This window comes from Oncorhynchus mykiss, chromosome 14 (assembly GCF_057628025.1).
Source record: "Oncorhynchus mykiss isolate SJ-2025 chromosome 14, ASM5762802v1, whole genome shotgun sequence".
NCBI lineage: Eukaryota > Metazoa > Chordata > Actinopteri > Salmoniformes > Salmonidae > Oncorhynchus > Oncorhynchus mykiss.
The window spans coordinates 20,509,013-20,523,629 of record NC_143035.1 but is presented as its reverse complement, the minus strand read 5'-3'; the positions used below and the strand labels follow the sequence as shown (position 1 = coordinate 20,523,629).

General features: G+C 39.9%; 1 protein-coding gene and 1 long non-coding RNA gene across 2 annotated transcripts; one reads left to right on the top strand and one right to left on the bottom strand.

The window, feature by feature from the left end:
• Window positions 1-4,314: 4,314 nt before the first annotated feature.
• Window positions 4,315-5,366, top strand: LOC149978320 (uncharacterized). The gene is made up of 4 exons (XR_016486182.1): window positions 4,315-4,318; window positions 4,703-4,834; window positions 5,024-5,064; window positions 5,189-5,366. It is a non-coding gene; the product is annotated as an uncharacterized LOC149978320 (long non-coding RNA).
• A 1,351-nt stretch (window positions 5,367-6,717) lies between these two features.
• Window positions 6,718-13,014, bottom strand: LOC110488963 (chloride intracellular channel protein 2). Its single transcript, XM_036943132.2, has 6 exons — window positions 11,869-13,014; window positions 10,269-10,378; window positions 9,593-9,718; window positions 9,403-9,506; window positions 8,897-9,078; window positions 6,718-8,419 (listed from the first exon to the last, which is right to left on the bottom strand). The coding sequence occupies exons 1-6, from the start codon at window positions 11,920-11,922 to the stop codon at window positions 8,258-8,260; spliced, it is 738 nt and encodes a 245-aa protein (XP_036799027.1). The 5' UTR covers window positions 11,923-13,014; the 3' UTR covers window positions 6,718-8,257.
• Window positions 13,015-14,617: the final 1,603 nt, after the last annotated feature.

The following is a 14,617-nucleotide window of genomic DNA, read 5'->3' as shown; positions in this document are numbered from 1 at the left end:
AGTTATAGGCTATATTTATTAAATTAGTTTGCCAGCTCCAGGTAGGCTACACAAGTGCCACAAATTGATTTGCAATGACTCCAGTGATATCGTCATTTCAACATATTTATTGTATCAAATGGTAGCCTACAATGGCATATACATTAAGGCTACTTGATGGCCAACAGAGGCAAATGTATAATTCTTCACATTTAGCCTAATGTCAGTCTCATTGAGGCCTTTTCCCCATAACTTCACATTTCCATTCGGGCAGCCCCCGAGACCGAATAACTGAACATGCATAAAGCACTTCGCTTGATACCGTTTTCTTTCAAATTAAGCAGTTGACATTAGAATGCAGTTTTAACCACCTCCGAGCGAATTTATGTAATGCGCCCAACGTCTTTTTCCAGTGCTTTGTCTCCATTATTTCTTGATGTGCATCAGTTCTAGTTTATTAATATGTTTTATGGAAGATGGGTTGGAAAAAGGTGTCTCCATAATGACATACCCTACCTACAACTGGTTAAAAAAAAAGTTAAATACAACAAGGAAACACTGCCTGGGATCATCTCAGGGTTCATAACCCACTTCCTGGTTCTGAAGTCATGTGACTCACTTATCATTGACAGCTCATCTCTGTGGCGGTGAGATAAAAAGCACACAAAAAAGCTAAAAATTATGTCTTATGTCAACTTAAACTATGTGTTGAATATATAAAATTCCAGTTATGTTGGTGCAAACCAGATTCAAAGCCATGGTACAAACTTACATGGATGACATAACTCATCATATAACATTTTATTTTATATAGCCTTACATTGAAATTAGACTTTGACACATCATATATGGTTTTTATTTTGAAATTGAGAACCACAATACTGTATGTAGGAAGTTCTTCTTGCTTTCAGCACAATTTTTTCAGCAAAATGTTTCACCTAAGAATGAGCAGTTGAGATGATGTACACCAGGTGTGTCAAACTCATTCCATGGAGGGCCTAGTGTCTGCAGGTTTTTGTTTTTTCCTTTCAATTAAGCTCTAGACAACCAGGTGTGGGGAGTTCCTTGCTAATCAGTGACCTTAATTCATCAATGAAGTACGAGGGGGGAGCTAAAACCCGCAGCCACTCGGTCCCGTGGAGTTTGACACCTGTGATGTTTTGCGAGACACCAGATTGCTTTCAACAGTAATTTCAACAGAAACCTGTGCAGACACGCTTATGATAACCTCATCAATCACTTACAACAGTCTGGGCCTTTTGATCATACTCCTATTTCCTGTTTATTAGAAACCTTTCATTTTGACAAAGAGACCGCTAAAACTCAGAGCAATGACACACCACCCTATGTCATTCTTTGTGCCCTTTTGAACTTTCGTGTTCTATTTTCTACGGATCACAAGGTTATGTATGATCAAGGTTATGTGTGAAATGTAAATGATTGGATAGTTTTGCAAATACATATACAACAATATTTATTTATTTATGTACAACATTCAAATGACTTCCCATATAAACTGACATTAGAAAAGCAGGGCACACAATTATCTTTGCCAGTAATTGGGTGTTGCTTCATGTTAGGACAATGAGAAATGGCCGAAGACTACAGAGTGAGCGATTTCCCTGAAGCTTGCCTAATGATGGTCTCTAAACACAAAATTATGTAGACAACTGTTACTTAAAGGGGTACAAATGCTTGTCACTTTAGTGGAACCCTGTAAGGTATGTCCATTGTACCTTTAGTTATAGGTACCTAATTGTACCCTCGCAGTTCATACCATTAAGAGCCAATAGTATACTTTAGAGCAGTGGTTTCCAAATTGGGGTACTAAAATGCAGATGAGAGGGTACTTCAGGAGTACTCCATCCAGATTAAAATGCATTTGGTGGTACAGTAACCAAAAAAGTTTGGGAACCACTGCCTCAGGGGATGAAACATGGTTGTTGCATTCAATGGCTTTCAGTCCTGTAGCCTTCACCAAGTGCCTAAATTAATATGTTATCATAGAACCTTTTATGACTGTACATTACACATATCATGAAGCCATACTTTAACAGTCTAGTTTTATCCCAACACAGTAATCTGAAATCAGTTAAATTACATTATGCTGGTTTGCAAAGTGATATTTATTCCTGTTTGAAGTGAGGAAATCACAAAATCTGATCCTTTAATCACCCACAACCTGCATTTAGCATGACTGCCACAGTATCAGTTTATAAATGAGATTAGCTAAACCATTTAAACAGGAACAACTATCTCAGTAACGGGTGCAATAATTACTAATAGATTGGATTAGTAATTTAAAAAATTATGTTTTTTGTCTTTGTATAACATAAGATCAGTCTATCAATCAATCAATGTACATGCAAAAACACACAATGTGCATCTAAAAACAAACATGTTGAATTAAAAAATATAAAATAAACTAGCAATACAGCATGCTGGGAAATATGCTAATGAAGGGTGTGGTTTTATACCCCAGGGACTAATACTTTACCCTAACCATACTCTTTTTTTATGAGAGTGTAAGACAAAGAAAATAAACAAAGAGACCACAACATATTCCTAAAGAGTCTCTGTGCTTAAAAGGGGCCTTGATCAGAACAGTGATACATGTTGTTCCACCATGTTGTCTGGGGTAGGATGAACAACCCATTAGAACAAGAAAATGGTTTCAGTCACATATAAAGAATTTGAGGTTGCTGACTGGCCACTGATTGCTATTGGAGGGGAAACATTTGTAGGGCCCTCTGAACAAGCAGGGATAGGCCCCAGTTGCTTTGACAGAGCCCCCTGAATTGTGTTCATGATGACTGAGACTGAGACTGGGTGACATGACGATGTATCGATCCCGTCGTGATGGATGGTCGAGTAAGACATAAAAGTGAAGTTCCTAGTCGAGATAAAGTAGTGCAGTACAGGGCCACATAAGCTATTGTCATCATGCTGTCCTTAGCACTGTTCTACTTTTTAGTTGTTATTTGCTCTGCCAGACGGACGCATGCTCTACCACTGTATCCAGACACAAGCTTGGAACCCCAAGAAGGTAGGCAAGAGAATCTTGTGGTATCTTTGAATTCTTTTGATCTGACCATGTCTATGATGTTCTATTTTAGGGCATGTCTAGCTGAACCTTCCTTATGAGACGTACTGTAAGATGTCTCATCTTTTCTTGGTATCATTTATAGTGTTTAGATTTCTGGTATTCATTCTTAGATCCCTTTGCATAATGTTGTGAGGGCAATGTTGAACTCTGGAAGTCTCAGTTCATTATCTACAACCATGTCAAAGGTTTGGACACAGTTACTCATTCAAGGGTTTTTCTTTATTTTTACTATTTTCTACATTTTAGAATAATAGTGAAGACATCAAAACTATGAAAAAACGCATATGGATTAATGTGGTAACCAAAAACTTTTTTGGTTACTACATTATTTAATGTGTGTTATTTCATAGTTTTGATGTCTTCACTAAAGAGTAAAAAAATAAAGAAAAACCCTTGAATGAGTAGGCATTCTAAAACTATTGACCGTTTGTATAGGTCTAATACATCACAGTCGGAATTGCAATACAAGATATATAAAATGGCCGTGTCTCTTCACAGTCCCCTTTGTGCAGTAAGGTGTCCTTTTATCTGTTTTTTTAAAACTGGTTTTATTGCTAGCTTGAGTTACCCTGGGCTGTCAGAGTTCCATGTAATCATGGCTCTATTTAATACTGTGCATTTCCCAGCCTCTGTTCTGGAACTTCGGACTGTGAAGAGACCTCTGGTTACATGTCTTGTGTTGTACCGATGCCTGTCCGAACTGTGTGCCAACTGCTTGAACAGACAGTTCGGTACCTTCAACACATCAATGCCTCTCACAAAGACCAATAGTGATGCAGTCAATCTCTCCTCAACTTTGAGCCAGGAGGGACTGACATGCATGTTACTGACACTTTCTGTCTGTGTACATCTAAGTGCGATACGTTCTGCTTTGTTCTGGACCAACTGCAATTGTCCTGTGTCTTTCTTTGCCTTACATGACCACACAGCTGGGCAGTAGTCCAGTCTGGTCAACACGGATGTCAAGAAGGCAGAGCAATGCCCAATCATGGACAAACCTTTCCCGTTTTAGCAACCATTAAGTATGTTTTGACCATGAAAGCTTGCTATCTAGGGTTACACCCAGCAGGTTAGTCTTCTAAACTTGCTCAATAGCCACATTATTCAATAATAGATCTAAACGAGGTTTAGCGAGTGATTTGTCCCAAAAATTATGCTTTTAGTTTTTGAGATATTTATCACCAGCCTATTGCCAGTTACCCATTCTAAAACTGCCTGTTGCAGCCGACATGCGTACTGTTGAGTCGTCAGTGTACATAGACAAATGTTTTGGTTAGTACATGATTCCATGTGTGTTATTTCACATTTTTGATGTCTTCACTATTATTCTACAACGTAGAAAATAGTAAAAATAAAGAAAAACCCTTGAATGAGTATGTGTGTGCAAACTTTTGTCTGATAATGTGGGTCTACCATAGATGACAAATGGGGATAGATTTTCCTCTGAGAACATTGAAGGCAATAGCTATTTTGATAGTTAACTTCACTCGGAGTCTGGATTTTTAACACCAGTTCTGAGTAACATGACATTGGGTTTACTGGAACTTTCAGCAATGGTGTGAATCTCAGTACTGAGATAATACTGTTTGATTATTGAGAGCTGTTTGGTCTGAGCAGTGCTGATCCAGCAGTTGGTGGCAGAGGTGGAGGATGGAGAGAACACTGAATTGACTGACCAAAGAGAGGTAAAGAATTTCTACTCTCTCCTGCTGCAGCGCGATGGAGTCAGGGATACATGGAATAAAGCAGGTGAGGAGAGACGAAACCTTCAATGAAGATACCAAGGATTGGACGTGAATGTTCTGATATCCCATGACTCTTTGCCATATGCAGAGGAGTTAGTCAAAAGGACAGTTGGTTTTATTCTAAGCAGCTAGTCACCCATATAACGTGATGAGGTCTATATTTACTGGGTTTATTTTCTCAATTTTCCTTCAGGAGCTAAAGATTCTGTGCAGCAGGATAAATTTGTCAACATGGTAAGTGTGCTAGACATTTCTATTGACTGTGTGATACAAAAGAACCCTCTGGTGAACCTGTTCCATTCTATTACATTCTATATGGATCAATGTGTAATAAAATATATTCTGTCTGTTTTTTTAGGTTGATGATCTGAAGGTGGTGGTGTTGAAGCTCGCTGCAGCCGACAAGCTTCGCTCTCCGGGCTTCCTTCGTTCTGAGCAGAACTTGCCGAAAACTAACAAGAGAGGTGAGTAAAATCAACGTTATCCTGGACCGACTCTGTCGCAACACCTTTACTCATGTGTTCCTTAGGATCATAGTAAGAGCAGGTGTTTGCTGAGGACAATTGAAAGCACAGTATCGCGTCAACAACTTAAGAAAATACCATATACAGTGGGGCAAAATAGTATTTAGTCAGCCACCAATTGTGCAAGTTCTCCACTTAAAAAGATGAGAGAGTCCTGTAAACTTTCATCATAGGTACACTTCAACTATGACAGACAAAATGAGAAAAAAAATCCAGAAAATCACATTGTAGGATTTTTGATGAATTTATTTGCAAATTATGGTGGAAAATAAGTATTTGATCAATAACAAAAGTTTATCTCAATACTTTGTAATATAACCTTTGTTGGCAATGACAGAGGTCAAACGTTTTCTGTAAGTCTTCACAAGGTTTTCACACATTGTTGCTGGTATTTTGGCCCATTCCTCCATGCAGATCTCCTCTAGAGCAGTGATGTTTTTCCAAACACGACGAGTTGAGTTTTTACCAAAAAGTTATATTTTGGTTTCATCTGACCATATGACATTCTCCCAATCTTCTTCTGGATCATCCAAATGCTCTCTAGCAAACTTTAGACGGGCCTGGACATGTACTGGCTTAAGCAGGGGGACATGTCTGGCACTGCAGGATTTGAGTCCCTGGCGACGTAGTGTGTTACTGATGGTAGGCTTTGTTACTTTGGTCCCAGCTCTCTGCAGGTCATTCACTAGGTCCCTCCGTGTGGTTCTGGGATTTTTGCTCACCGTTCTTGTGATCATTTTGACCCCACGGGGTGAGATCTTGCATGGAGCCCCAGATCGAGGGAGATTATCAGTGGTCTTGTATGTCTTCCATTTCCTAATAATTGCTCCCACAGTTGATTTCTTCAAACCAAGCTGCTTACCTATTGCAGATTCAGTCTTCCCAGCCTGGTGCAGGTCTACAATTTTGTTTCTGGTGTCCTTTGACAGCTCTTTGGTCTTGGCCATAGTGGAGTTTGGAGTGTGACTGTTTGAGGTTGTGGACAGGTGTCTTTTATACTGATAACAAGTTCAAACAGGTGCCATTAATACAGGTAACGAGTGGAGGACAGAGGAGCCTCTTAAAGAAGAAGTTACAGGTCTGTGAGAACCAGAAATCTTGCTTGTTTGTAGGTGACCAAATACTTGATTTTTTTTCTCATTTTGTCTGTCATAGTTGAAGTGTACCTATGATGAGAATTAGGCCTCTCTCATCTTTTTAAGTGGGAGAACATGCACAATTGGTGGCTGACTAAATACTTTTTTGCCGCCCACTGTATATGCTGGCATATTTACAATGCAATAAAGTGTTTGGTAAGGATGTTTAACTAAGGACTGTCTCGTCGAAGGTGAGATGGAGTAACTACCCATTGGGCACACAGTGGTTGAAGCAATGTTGTTTATTGAACTAATGTGGAATAGACGTTGAATTAACGTCTGTGCCCGGTGGGTATAGCCTAGCAGGAAACAAACAGTATATGATGTAACATGATAGGACTCATGAAGAAAGAATTGATGCACAGAATCTTGACATGTGTCTATCTTTGTCGCTTTCTTCCCTGGATAGCATGCTTCTGGAAATACTGTGTGACCAACTAGAAGCTGTGCGGTGAAGGAGGATAAGAGACGTTTCGAAGATGCCTGGACAACAAGCTGTGTCCCTTATTACATATTAAACGTACGTCCCCAATACAATGTTTATACTTATAACCCTAGACTAAATTATTTATGAAAATATATTTTTTAATCCGGTTGACAAGGGCCTTGCGTTGAGACTGGCTGACAATAAAATGAAATATATCATGTGGATTGAACGGAACAACTTTGTTTTTGAGAGACCAACACTGTGTAAGATTGCATATCAATTTCTATACAAATACACAACGTATATGCCTCGAACCAATGCTTGGAAGCAGAATAAAGTCAATAACATTAAACACTAAAATTAGACGTCAACTATATTTTAGTTGACTAATTTAGAAATGCACAGTAAATACATATTTTGTGTAATCATACCACATAAATCACTGACTGCATATACTGTATATGGGATGCTTTGAAATGATCAGCAAACACACACACACACGCACGCACATACGCACGCACGCACACACACACACACACACACACACACACACACACACATACAAACAAGCATACAGACACACTCAAGGGTCAGACATTTTCTTTCACATCATAGTTTGAACAGGTGTACTGTATTATAGTAAAGCATATTTTCCTGATACCTAAACTTATTTACATGCTAATTGACTGCAGTCTTGTTCGTGAGAGCTTAATATTATGAGTGGTAATGGTAACTCAACAATAGGTTTTGTATCACTAGTTTCAATCACACATAAACATAATTAGAATACACTCATATATTCTTGTAGTATGGGTGTGCAGGTCATAAACAACAAGGTAAGAAATATATATTTACACTATGGACAAAGAAACTCACTAAATTAGATAAACAGTCAAATTGCACACTTGGCCTATTTAGTGTGGCATATGATGAAATTTGCCAGTATAATTACATGAAATAAATAGTCTGTACTTGTCTTCATACATAGACCTTAGTTACTGTAGCAGCCTACTATTACACAATCTGTAAAACATATGGCATTGTCGTTCATCTTGTGCATGCCCTAGTGCTAAATTAACCTAATGCACATTAAGCAGGAGGGGGTCTCTTTGTGAACTTTGATTTCTAGAATGCCTATCTGCATCCTCACACAGGAATTTATAAATGTTGATTATTAAACAGTTGACATGAGATATTTCAATAATGATTGCTGGCCCCTCCCAAAATTCCTTCATGTTTTGTGAATGGCTTACCATTTCCATGGTAACAGTAAAAGAGGAAATGTTGTGTAATAGTTGTGTAATGGTTGTGTAATTGTTGGCTAATGATTGTTTATAGGTTTACAGCCTCTTATTGGCTACGTCCAGGTAAGCCTTCTCGATCTCGATGTTGGCAGGACAGGTCTGCCTGAACTCCTCCCTCTCGTAGGCATTGTTCAGGTACCTCCATACACCAGTGAACTGGACCGGGATGTCAAAGTCACAGTACTTCTTGGCAGCAATCTATCAAATAAAACCAAACCAAATAAAACCAAACCAAAACAGTTGAATTGTGAGACATTATAAACAATAATAGTCATATTAGAGAATGTTCCCAATGGTTAAAAATGGAGTTATACTTCTCCTAGGATTTTTTAAAGTTTATTTAAATTGAACCTTTATTTAACTAGGCAAGTCAGTTAAGAACAAATTATTATTTACAATGACTGCCTACCAGGGAACAGTGAGTTAACTGCCTTGTTCAGATTTTTTACACTGTCAGCTCGGAGATTTGATCTAGCAACCTTTCAGTTACTGGCCCAACGCTCTAACCACTAGGCTACCTGCCACCCCAAAATGATTAGAAAGTAAGGATTAGAAAGTAAGGATGGGCCCTGTCATTGCATAGGTTGTGTAGTATAGTCATAAGACATGCCTAATACCAGAAAATAATCAAATTCATATTTCAAACCGTTTATGTCATTTGCCTATTTATTTCACCTTGATGACATGCAGCTTGGGCAGCAGGTTGCAGTCTGCCAGGGTGAGATGGTTGCCATCCAGGAACTTCCTCTTGGAGACAAGGATGTTTTCTATGGAGTTTTGGTTAATCTCTTCAGGGATGGGGGAGGTCAGGTAGAGATCCAGACGCTTGAACTCCCGCAGCAGCGCCTTCTCATGGACTATGGATTTAGAGAGACACAGGCATGTATGTCAGACAGGTCTGGAGCTTTGGAGATATTCCTTATGGATAAAAAAAAGCACTTTCAGTTGAGATTCTCTATTGAGTATGCTATACAGACCAGGAGTAGGCTTGGGCTGGGCCCTAAAATTCACATCAAACCAGCATTTCATTAAGGCATACATCATTGCCAGTGTGCTTTAATAAATGAATCATGGGCATTGTTGGAATTCCATTAGTATATTTAATTGTCATATTTTCCATTGCCTCATAAGACATTGTCTAATCTAAAACATGAATGTGGACTGACTGAAACTTTACTTACAAGTACTGTTGGCTGGTCTATTCTTAATGAAAGCGGAAAACTTGGCGAAAATGTCAGCGCCCACGTCAAAGGACTCTTTGCTGAGTGGGCTAAGGTGTGGATACCTGAAGGGAGTGGGACGAGAGGAGTATGAGTTTGTTTGAAGAAGGTTAGTGCCATTCACTTTTTCTTTAATATAATAATACTTTACCTGGGAGGGGCCAATGTCTGTTCCAGAAACTCCTCGATCTTGATAAAGTCCGTCTTGAGGGTGCCGTTGTACAGGAGGAACGGAGGGTTGGTCCCAGGTGCCAAATCCTTCAGCTCTGCTGGTTTTCTAGAGTGTACCAGGGCAGGGTTGGTTGGAGAGGTTGGCAACGGGCAGGAAAAAGAAAGGGAGTAGACATGGTCATATATGGGATCATTCCAGCTTTTATTTCAACAGATACCATGCTTAATCATTCATTGACACAGTCACAACGAACACAAAGGTTATCAAGCCATGATTCCAGCAATCTATGATTCAGTAAGTAAAACACACTGGCATGGGAGTGGCTCCTCAATCACTCAATTATCAGCATCCTTTCAACGTTTCCTGATCCTATTTGCTCACCGGTAATGGGCCTGAGAATTTTACACAAGAAAGGGGATGGATTAAGAAAAGGTGTTTGTTCAATTCTACACAGAGCTCTTTCTCCTTTCTGCAAATGTTTTAGTTTTTCAAGCCCCGCCCTCTATCACCTCTCTGTATCAAACTCCATTAAACAGTTTGGTTTCTGAAAAACATCCTTGTTCTTGCTGAACTCTTTATAGAGCCCTGTGTGAGCGACCTTTAAACAGATGAACAGGAATTGGAAGGGCGGGAAGCCAGGGAGGCGGGGGCTTACTTCCTCATGTCGACGGTTGTCACGGTGAACTTGACTCCTTTTAGCCACAGGACCATGAAGAGCCTCTGGCAGAAGGGGCAGTTGCCCATGTTCTCTCCATCGTGGCCAGCCTGAAAGACAAGCAGCATTATTTTTTTAGTTTAGGTTTTGTTATGGCCTGTTGCCAAATCTGTTTGTGCTGTCTTGCCAACTCCTAGGGTCATTGTCACACCAAACAATGACCATAGTAGTTGGCAAAACAATACTAACACATCTGGGACCAGGCTAGTTTAGTGGTAGTTTATTTCACAGACAGAAATATACGATAACTCCTCAAACACAGAAGACTCATGGTCACACATAAGATAGGGAGCCCTATTCAAATTCCAATGGTTGATGTTGACATTGTCCATGTTATCTATTACAGTAAGTCCTGATCTCCTGTCCTATCATGCAATTCATATTCATCTCATGATCAAAGACACAAATACACGCACTTGTAGTGTTGGGACTGGCTGGGTTATTTTAGGAACTGCTACTTGAGAGGAAAAGCAGGCATTGAGTTGGAGAGGAAGCTTACAGAAATTGACATGGGCTCTCCTCAATACCCACCTATTCCACAGAGTCTGATTACTGACCCACCAACGCTACTCTACCTCTGGTATGGATAAACAAATGGGATGGTTCTTTGCGTGTGTGTGTGTGTGTGTGTGTGTGTGTGTGCTTCAAATATGTACCATTATGTACTGTACGTATATGACTTTACAAAGATACAGTCCATATCTACTTATTTGCAATCTTATTTCAGTTTTCAGAATGTGCATGTGTGTTAGAGCGTGTGTGTGTGTGCCTGCCTCAGGGGGGGGGGCCAGGCGTTCCATGTGTGCCGCCTGCTCCTCTAGGGCATGTGGTGATAAGGTGGCCTCCAGTGTCTGGTGTCATTACACAGTGATAAAGGCCACCCTCACTCTCACTGACACACCCTCACTCTCACACACACACACACACACACACACACACACACACACACACACACACACGCACACACACACACACACACAGGGTGGCAGGGTAGCCTAGTAGTTAGAGCGTTGGACTAGTAACCGGAAGGTTGCAAATTCAAATCACCGAGCTGACAAGGTACAAATCTGTCGTTTTAACTGCCCCTGTTAACTGCTCCTGAACAGGCAGTTAACCCACTGTTCCTAGGCCGTCATTGAAAATAAGAATTTGTTCTTAACTGACTTGCCTAGTTAAATAAAGGTAACTAGGCAAGTAAAATAAAATAAAAAAAACACACACACACACACACTCTCAGAGTGCTGTGAAGTGAACATGAAATCTTGCTCAGATGCCAGTGTTTACCTAACACAACACTACAAGCATTGAGCCATTCTGTGAAATAGAGGCTATGGCTGAAGTGACTGAAGCTTTACATTACATCTTGTACATTTCATTAGCTTTCACATGAAACAATTTTGCGGTATGTTTTTCTGTATTACAATCATCACACGATTTACATATTTTCACATATTGTTGAAATGATATGCATAGACTATGTTAGAATTAATACAAATTATTATTTTCTTATTCTAAACTAAAGGATGAACAAAATACTGACCTTTATGAAGAGTTCAATAGTCGGGTCTTTGTCGGAGTTCTGTCGTTGCGCCATTCTTTTCAAAAGCTGTGCTGTGTTGTGCAAAGTTCAGAAATGCTTCTCCAACAAGTGTCCTCAGGTCTCAGCAAAACAAACCTGTTAACTCTGAAGACTCCAAGTCCACGAATGTAAAACGTCACTCTTCCCTTGAGTCTTCTATATATCTCTGTGCTCTAGTGTGATGGTTTATATATGGATCTTAGGAGGCAGTGTAAGACCCTTGTAGCTGGGACGTTTTGTTTGTGGGCTCCTTAAGGCTATCACTCTGAACACATTTTAAACGTAGGAGGAGGGGGAGGGCCCTGAGGATGGGTGTGGTCCTCTCTCATATAAACACAGTGCCAAGCTCTCTCTATGAGGAGAGCTTAAAATAGGTCCTAGTACTTGTCAGTTAATAATGGTTAATCAAACAATGTAGAAATATAGTTTCACCATGTGACATAAAACCATCATATCCCCCTATAACGCCAACCGTAGCACCATATTGAATACAGTGTTTTCATGATCTGTCACACTAATAACAGTGGACACATTGAAGTTTTTGTCTCTCCCTATACAAAGCATGTACTGTGTTGGAATACACTGGGAACCAGTAACACCTCATTTGGAAATGTTTTGATACCTGCTACTGTAAGTCAACAAAGTCTGAACGTGTTGTGCTCATTAGTTAACGCTCACTGAGGATATCTTGTGACGAGATGCATGAGACACAAATAAACATTACATATTATTTATGCTGTGTTAGGATTTCTAACCAATTTTTTTTTTTTAAATTGGCCCAAAATGTCCCATAACCTTTACACGGTTAGTTGCCTAAATATAAAACTAACATCTACCAACATCAACACAGCTGTATTCCCTACCTGGAAAAATGTGTGATAAAGCGTTTATTGAATTACATTTAGAATATGTCAGGAATGCATGATACCTGGCCAGGCAGTAGATACTGGCCAGCATGATTTTAGTGAAACCACATGGGTGTTTGTGGGAAATGTTGGTGCTTGGTGAGTCACAGGGGAGGGGAAGGTCAGGGTCATTGCGTCATGATGGGAGAACCCCCAGCCTACATCCCCTGGGTGAGGGCATGGAGCAGATGAGTGGCAGGAACTGTAAGGAAACGGAAAGGGTTTAACCTCTTGAAGCTAGGGGGCACTATTTTCATGTTTGGAAAAATAACGTTCCCAAAGTAAACGGGCTATTTCTTAGGACCAGATGCTAGAATATGCATATAATTGACAGATTAGGATAGAAATACTCTAAAGTTTCCAAAACTGTCAAAATATTGCCTGTGAGTATAACATAACTGATATTGCAGGCGAAACCTGAGGAAAATCAAACCAGGAAGTGGTTTCTATTTTGAAAGCTCCATGTTCCATAGCCTGCCTTCGCTCCATTTAAAGGGATATCAACCAGATTCCTTTTCCTATCGCTTCCTCAAGGTGTCAACAGTCTTTAGACATAGTTTCAGGCTTTTATTTTGAAAAATTAGCGAGAAAGATAACATCGCGTCAGGTGTTCGCATGAGTTTTGCTCGCGCAACAGAGTTTGGGCAGCCATTGCCTCTCCCTCTCCTACTGATAAAGACAGTTGCAGTTGATATATTATCGATTATATATTTTAAAAACAACCTGAGGATTGATTATAAAAAACTTTTGACATTTTTCTGTGGACATTACGGATATTATTTGGAATTTGTCTGCGTTGTCGTGACCGCTCTTTCCTGTGGATTTCTGAACATAACACGCCAAACAAACGGAGGTATTTTGGATATAAAAATAATCTTTATGGAACAAAAGGAACATTTATTGTGTAACTGGGAGTCTCGTGAGTGAAAACATCCGAAGACCATCAAAGATAAATGATTAATTTGATTGCTTTTCTGATTTTCGTGACCAAGCTACTTGATGCTAAGTGTACATAATATTTTGTCGAGCGATTGATAAACTTACACAAACGCTTGGATTGCTTTCGCTGTAAAGCATATTTTCAAAATCTGAGACGACAGGTGGATTAACAAAATGCTAAACTGTGTTTTGCAATATTGCACTTGTGATTTCATGAATATAAATATTTGTAGTAACATTATTTGAATGTGGCGCTATGCAATTCAGTGGTTGTTTTTTTATTTTATTATTATTATTATTTTTTACCCCTTTTTCTCCCCAACACCGTGCACCTGGCAACCTTGGTTAGCGCGCACTGCACCCGGCCCGCCACAGGAGGCGCTGGTGCACGATGAGACAAGGATATCCCTACCGGCCAAGCCCTCCCTAACCCAGACGACGCTAGGCCAATTGTGCGTCTCCCCACGGACCTCCCGGTCGCGGCTGGTTACGACAGAGCCTGGGCGCAAACCCAGAATCTCTGGTGGCACAGCTAGCACTGCGATGCAGTGCCTTAAACCAATCCGCCACCCGGAAGGCGATATTCAGTGTCTTGGCAATTTCTCACATGGATAGCCTTCATTTCTCAGAACAAGAATAGACTGATGAGTTTCAGAAGAAAGGTCTTTGTTTCTGGCCATTTTGAGCCTGTAATTGAACCCACAAATGCTGATTCTCCAGATACTCAACTAGTCTAAAGAAGGCCAGTTTTATTGCTTCTTTAATCAGTACAAGAGTTTCCAGCTGTACTAACATAATTGCAAAAGGGTTTTCTAATGATCAATTAGCCTTTTAAAATGATAAACTTGAATTAGCTAACGCAACGT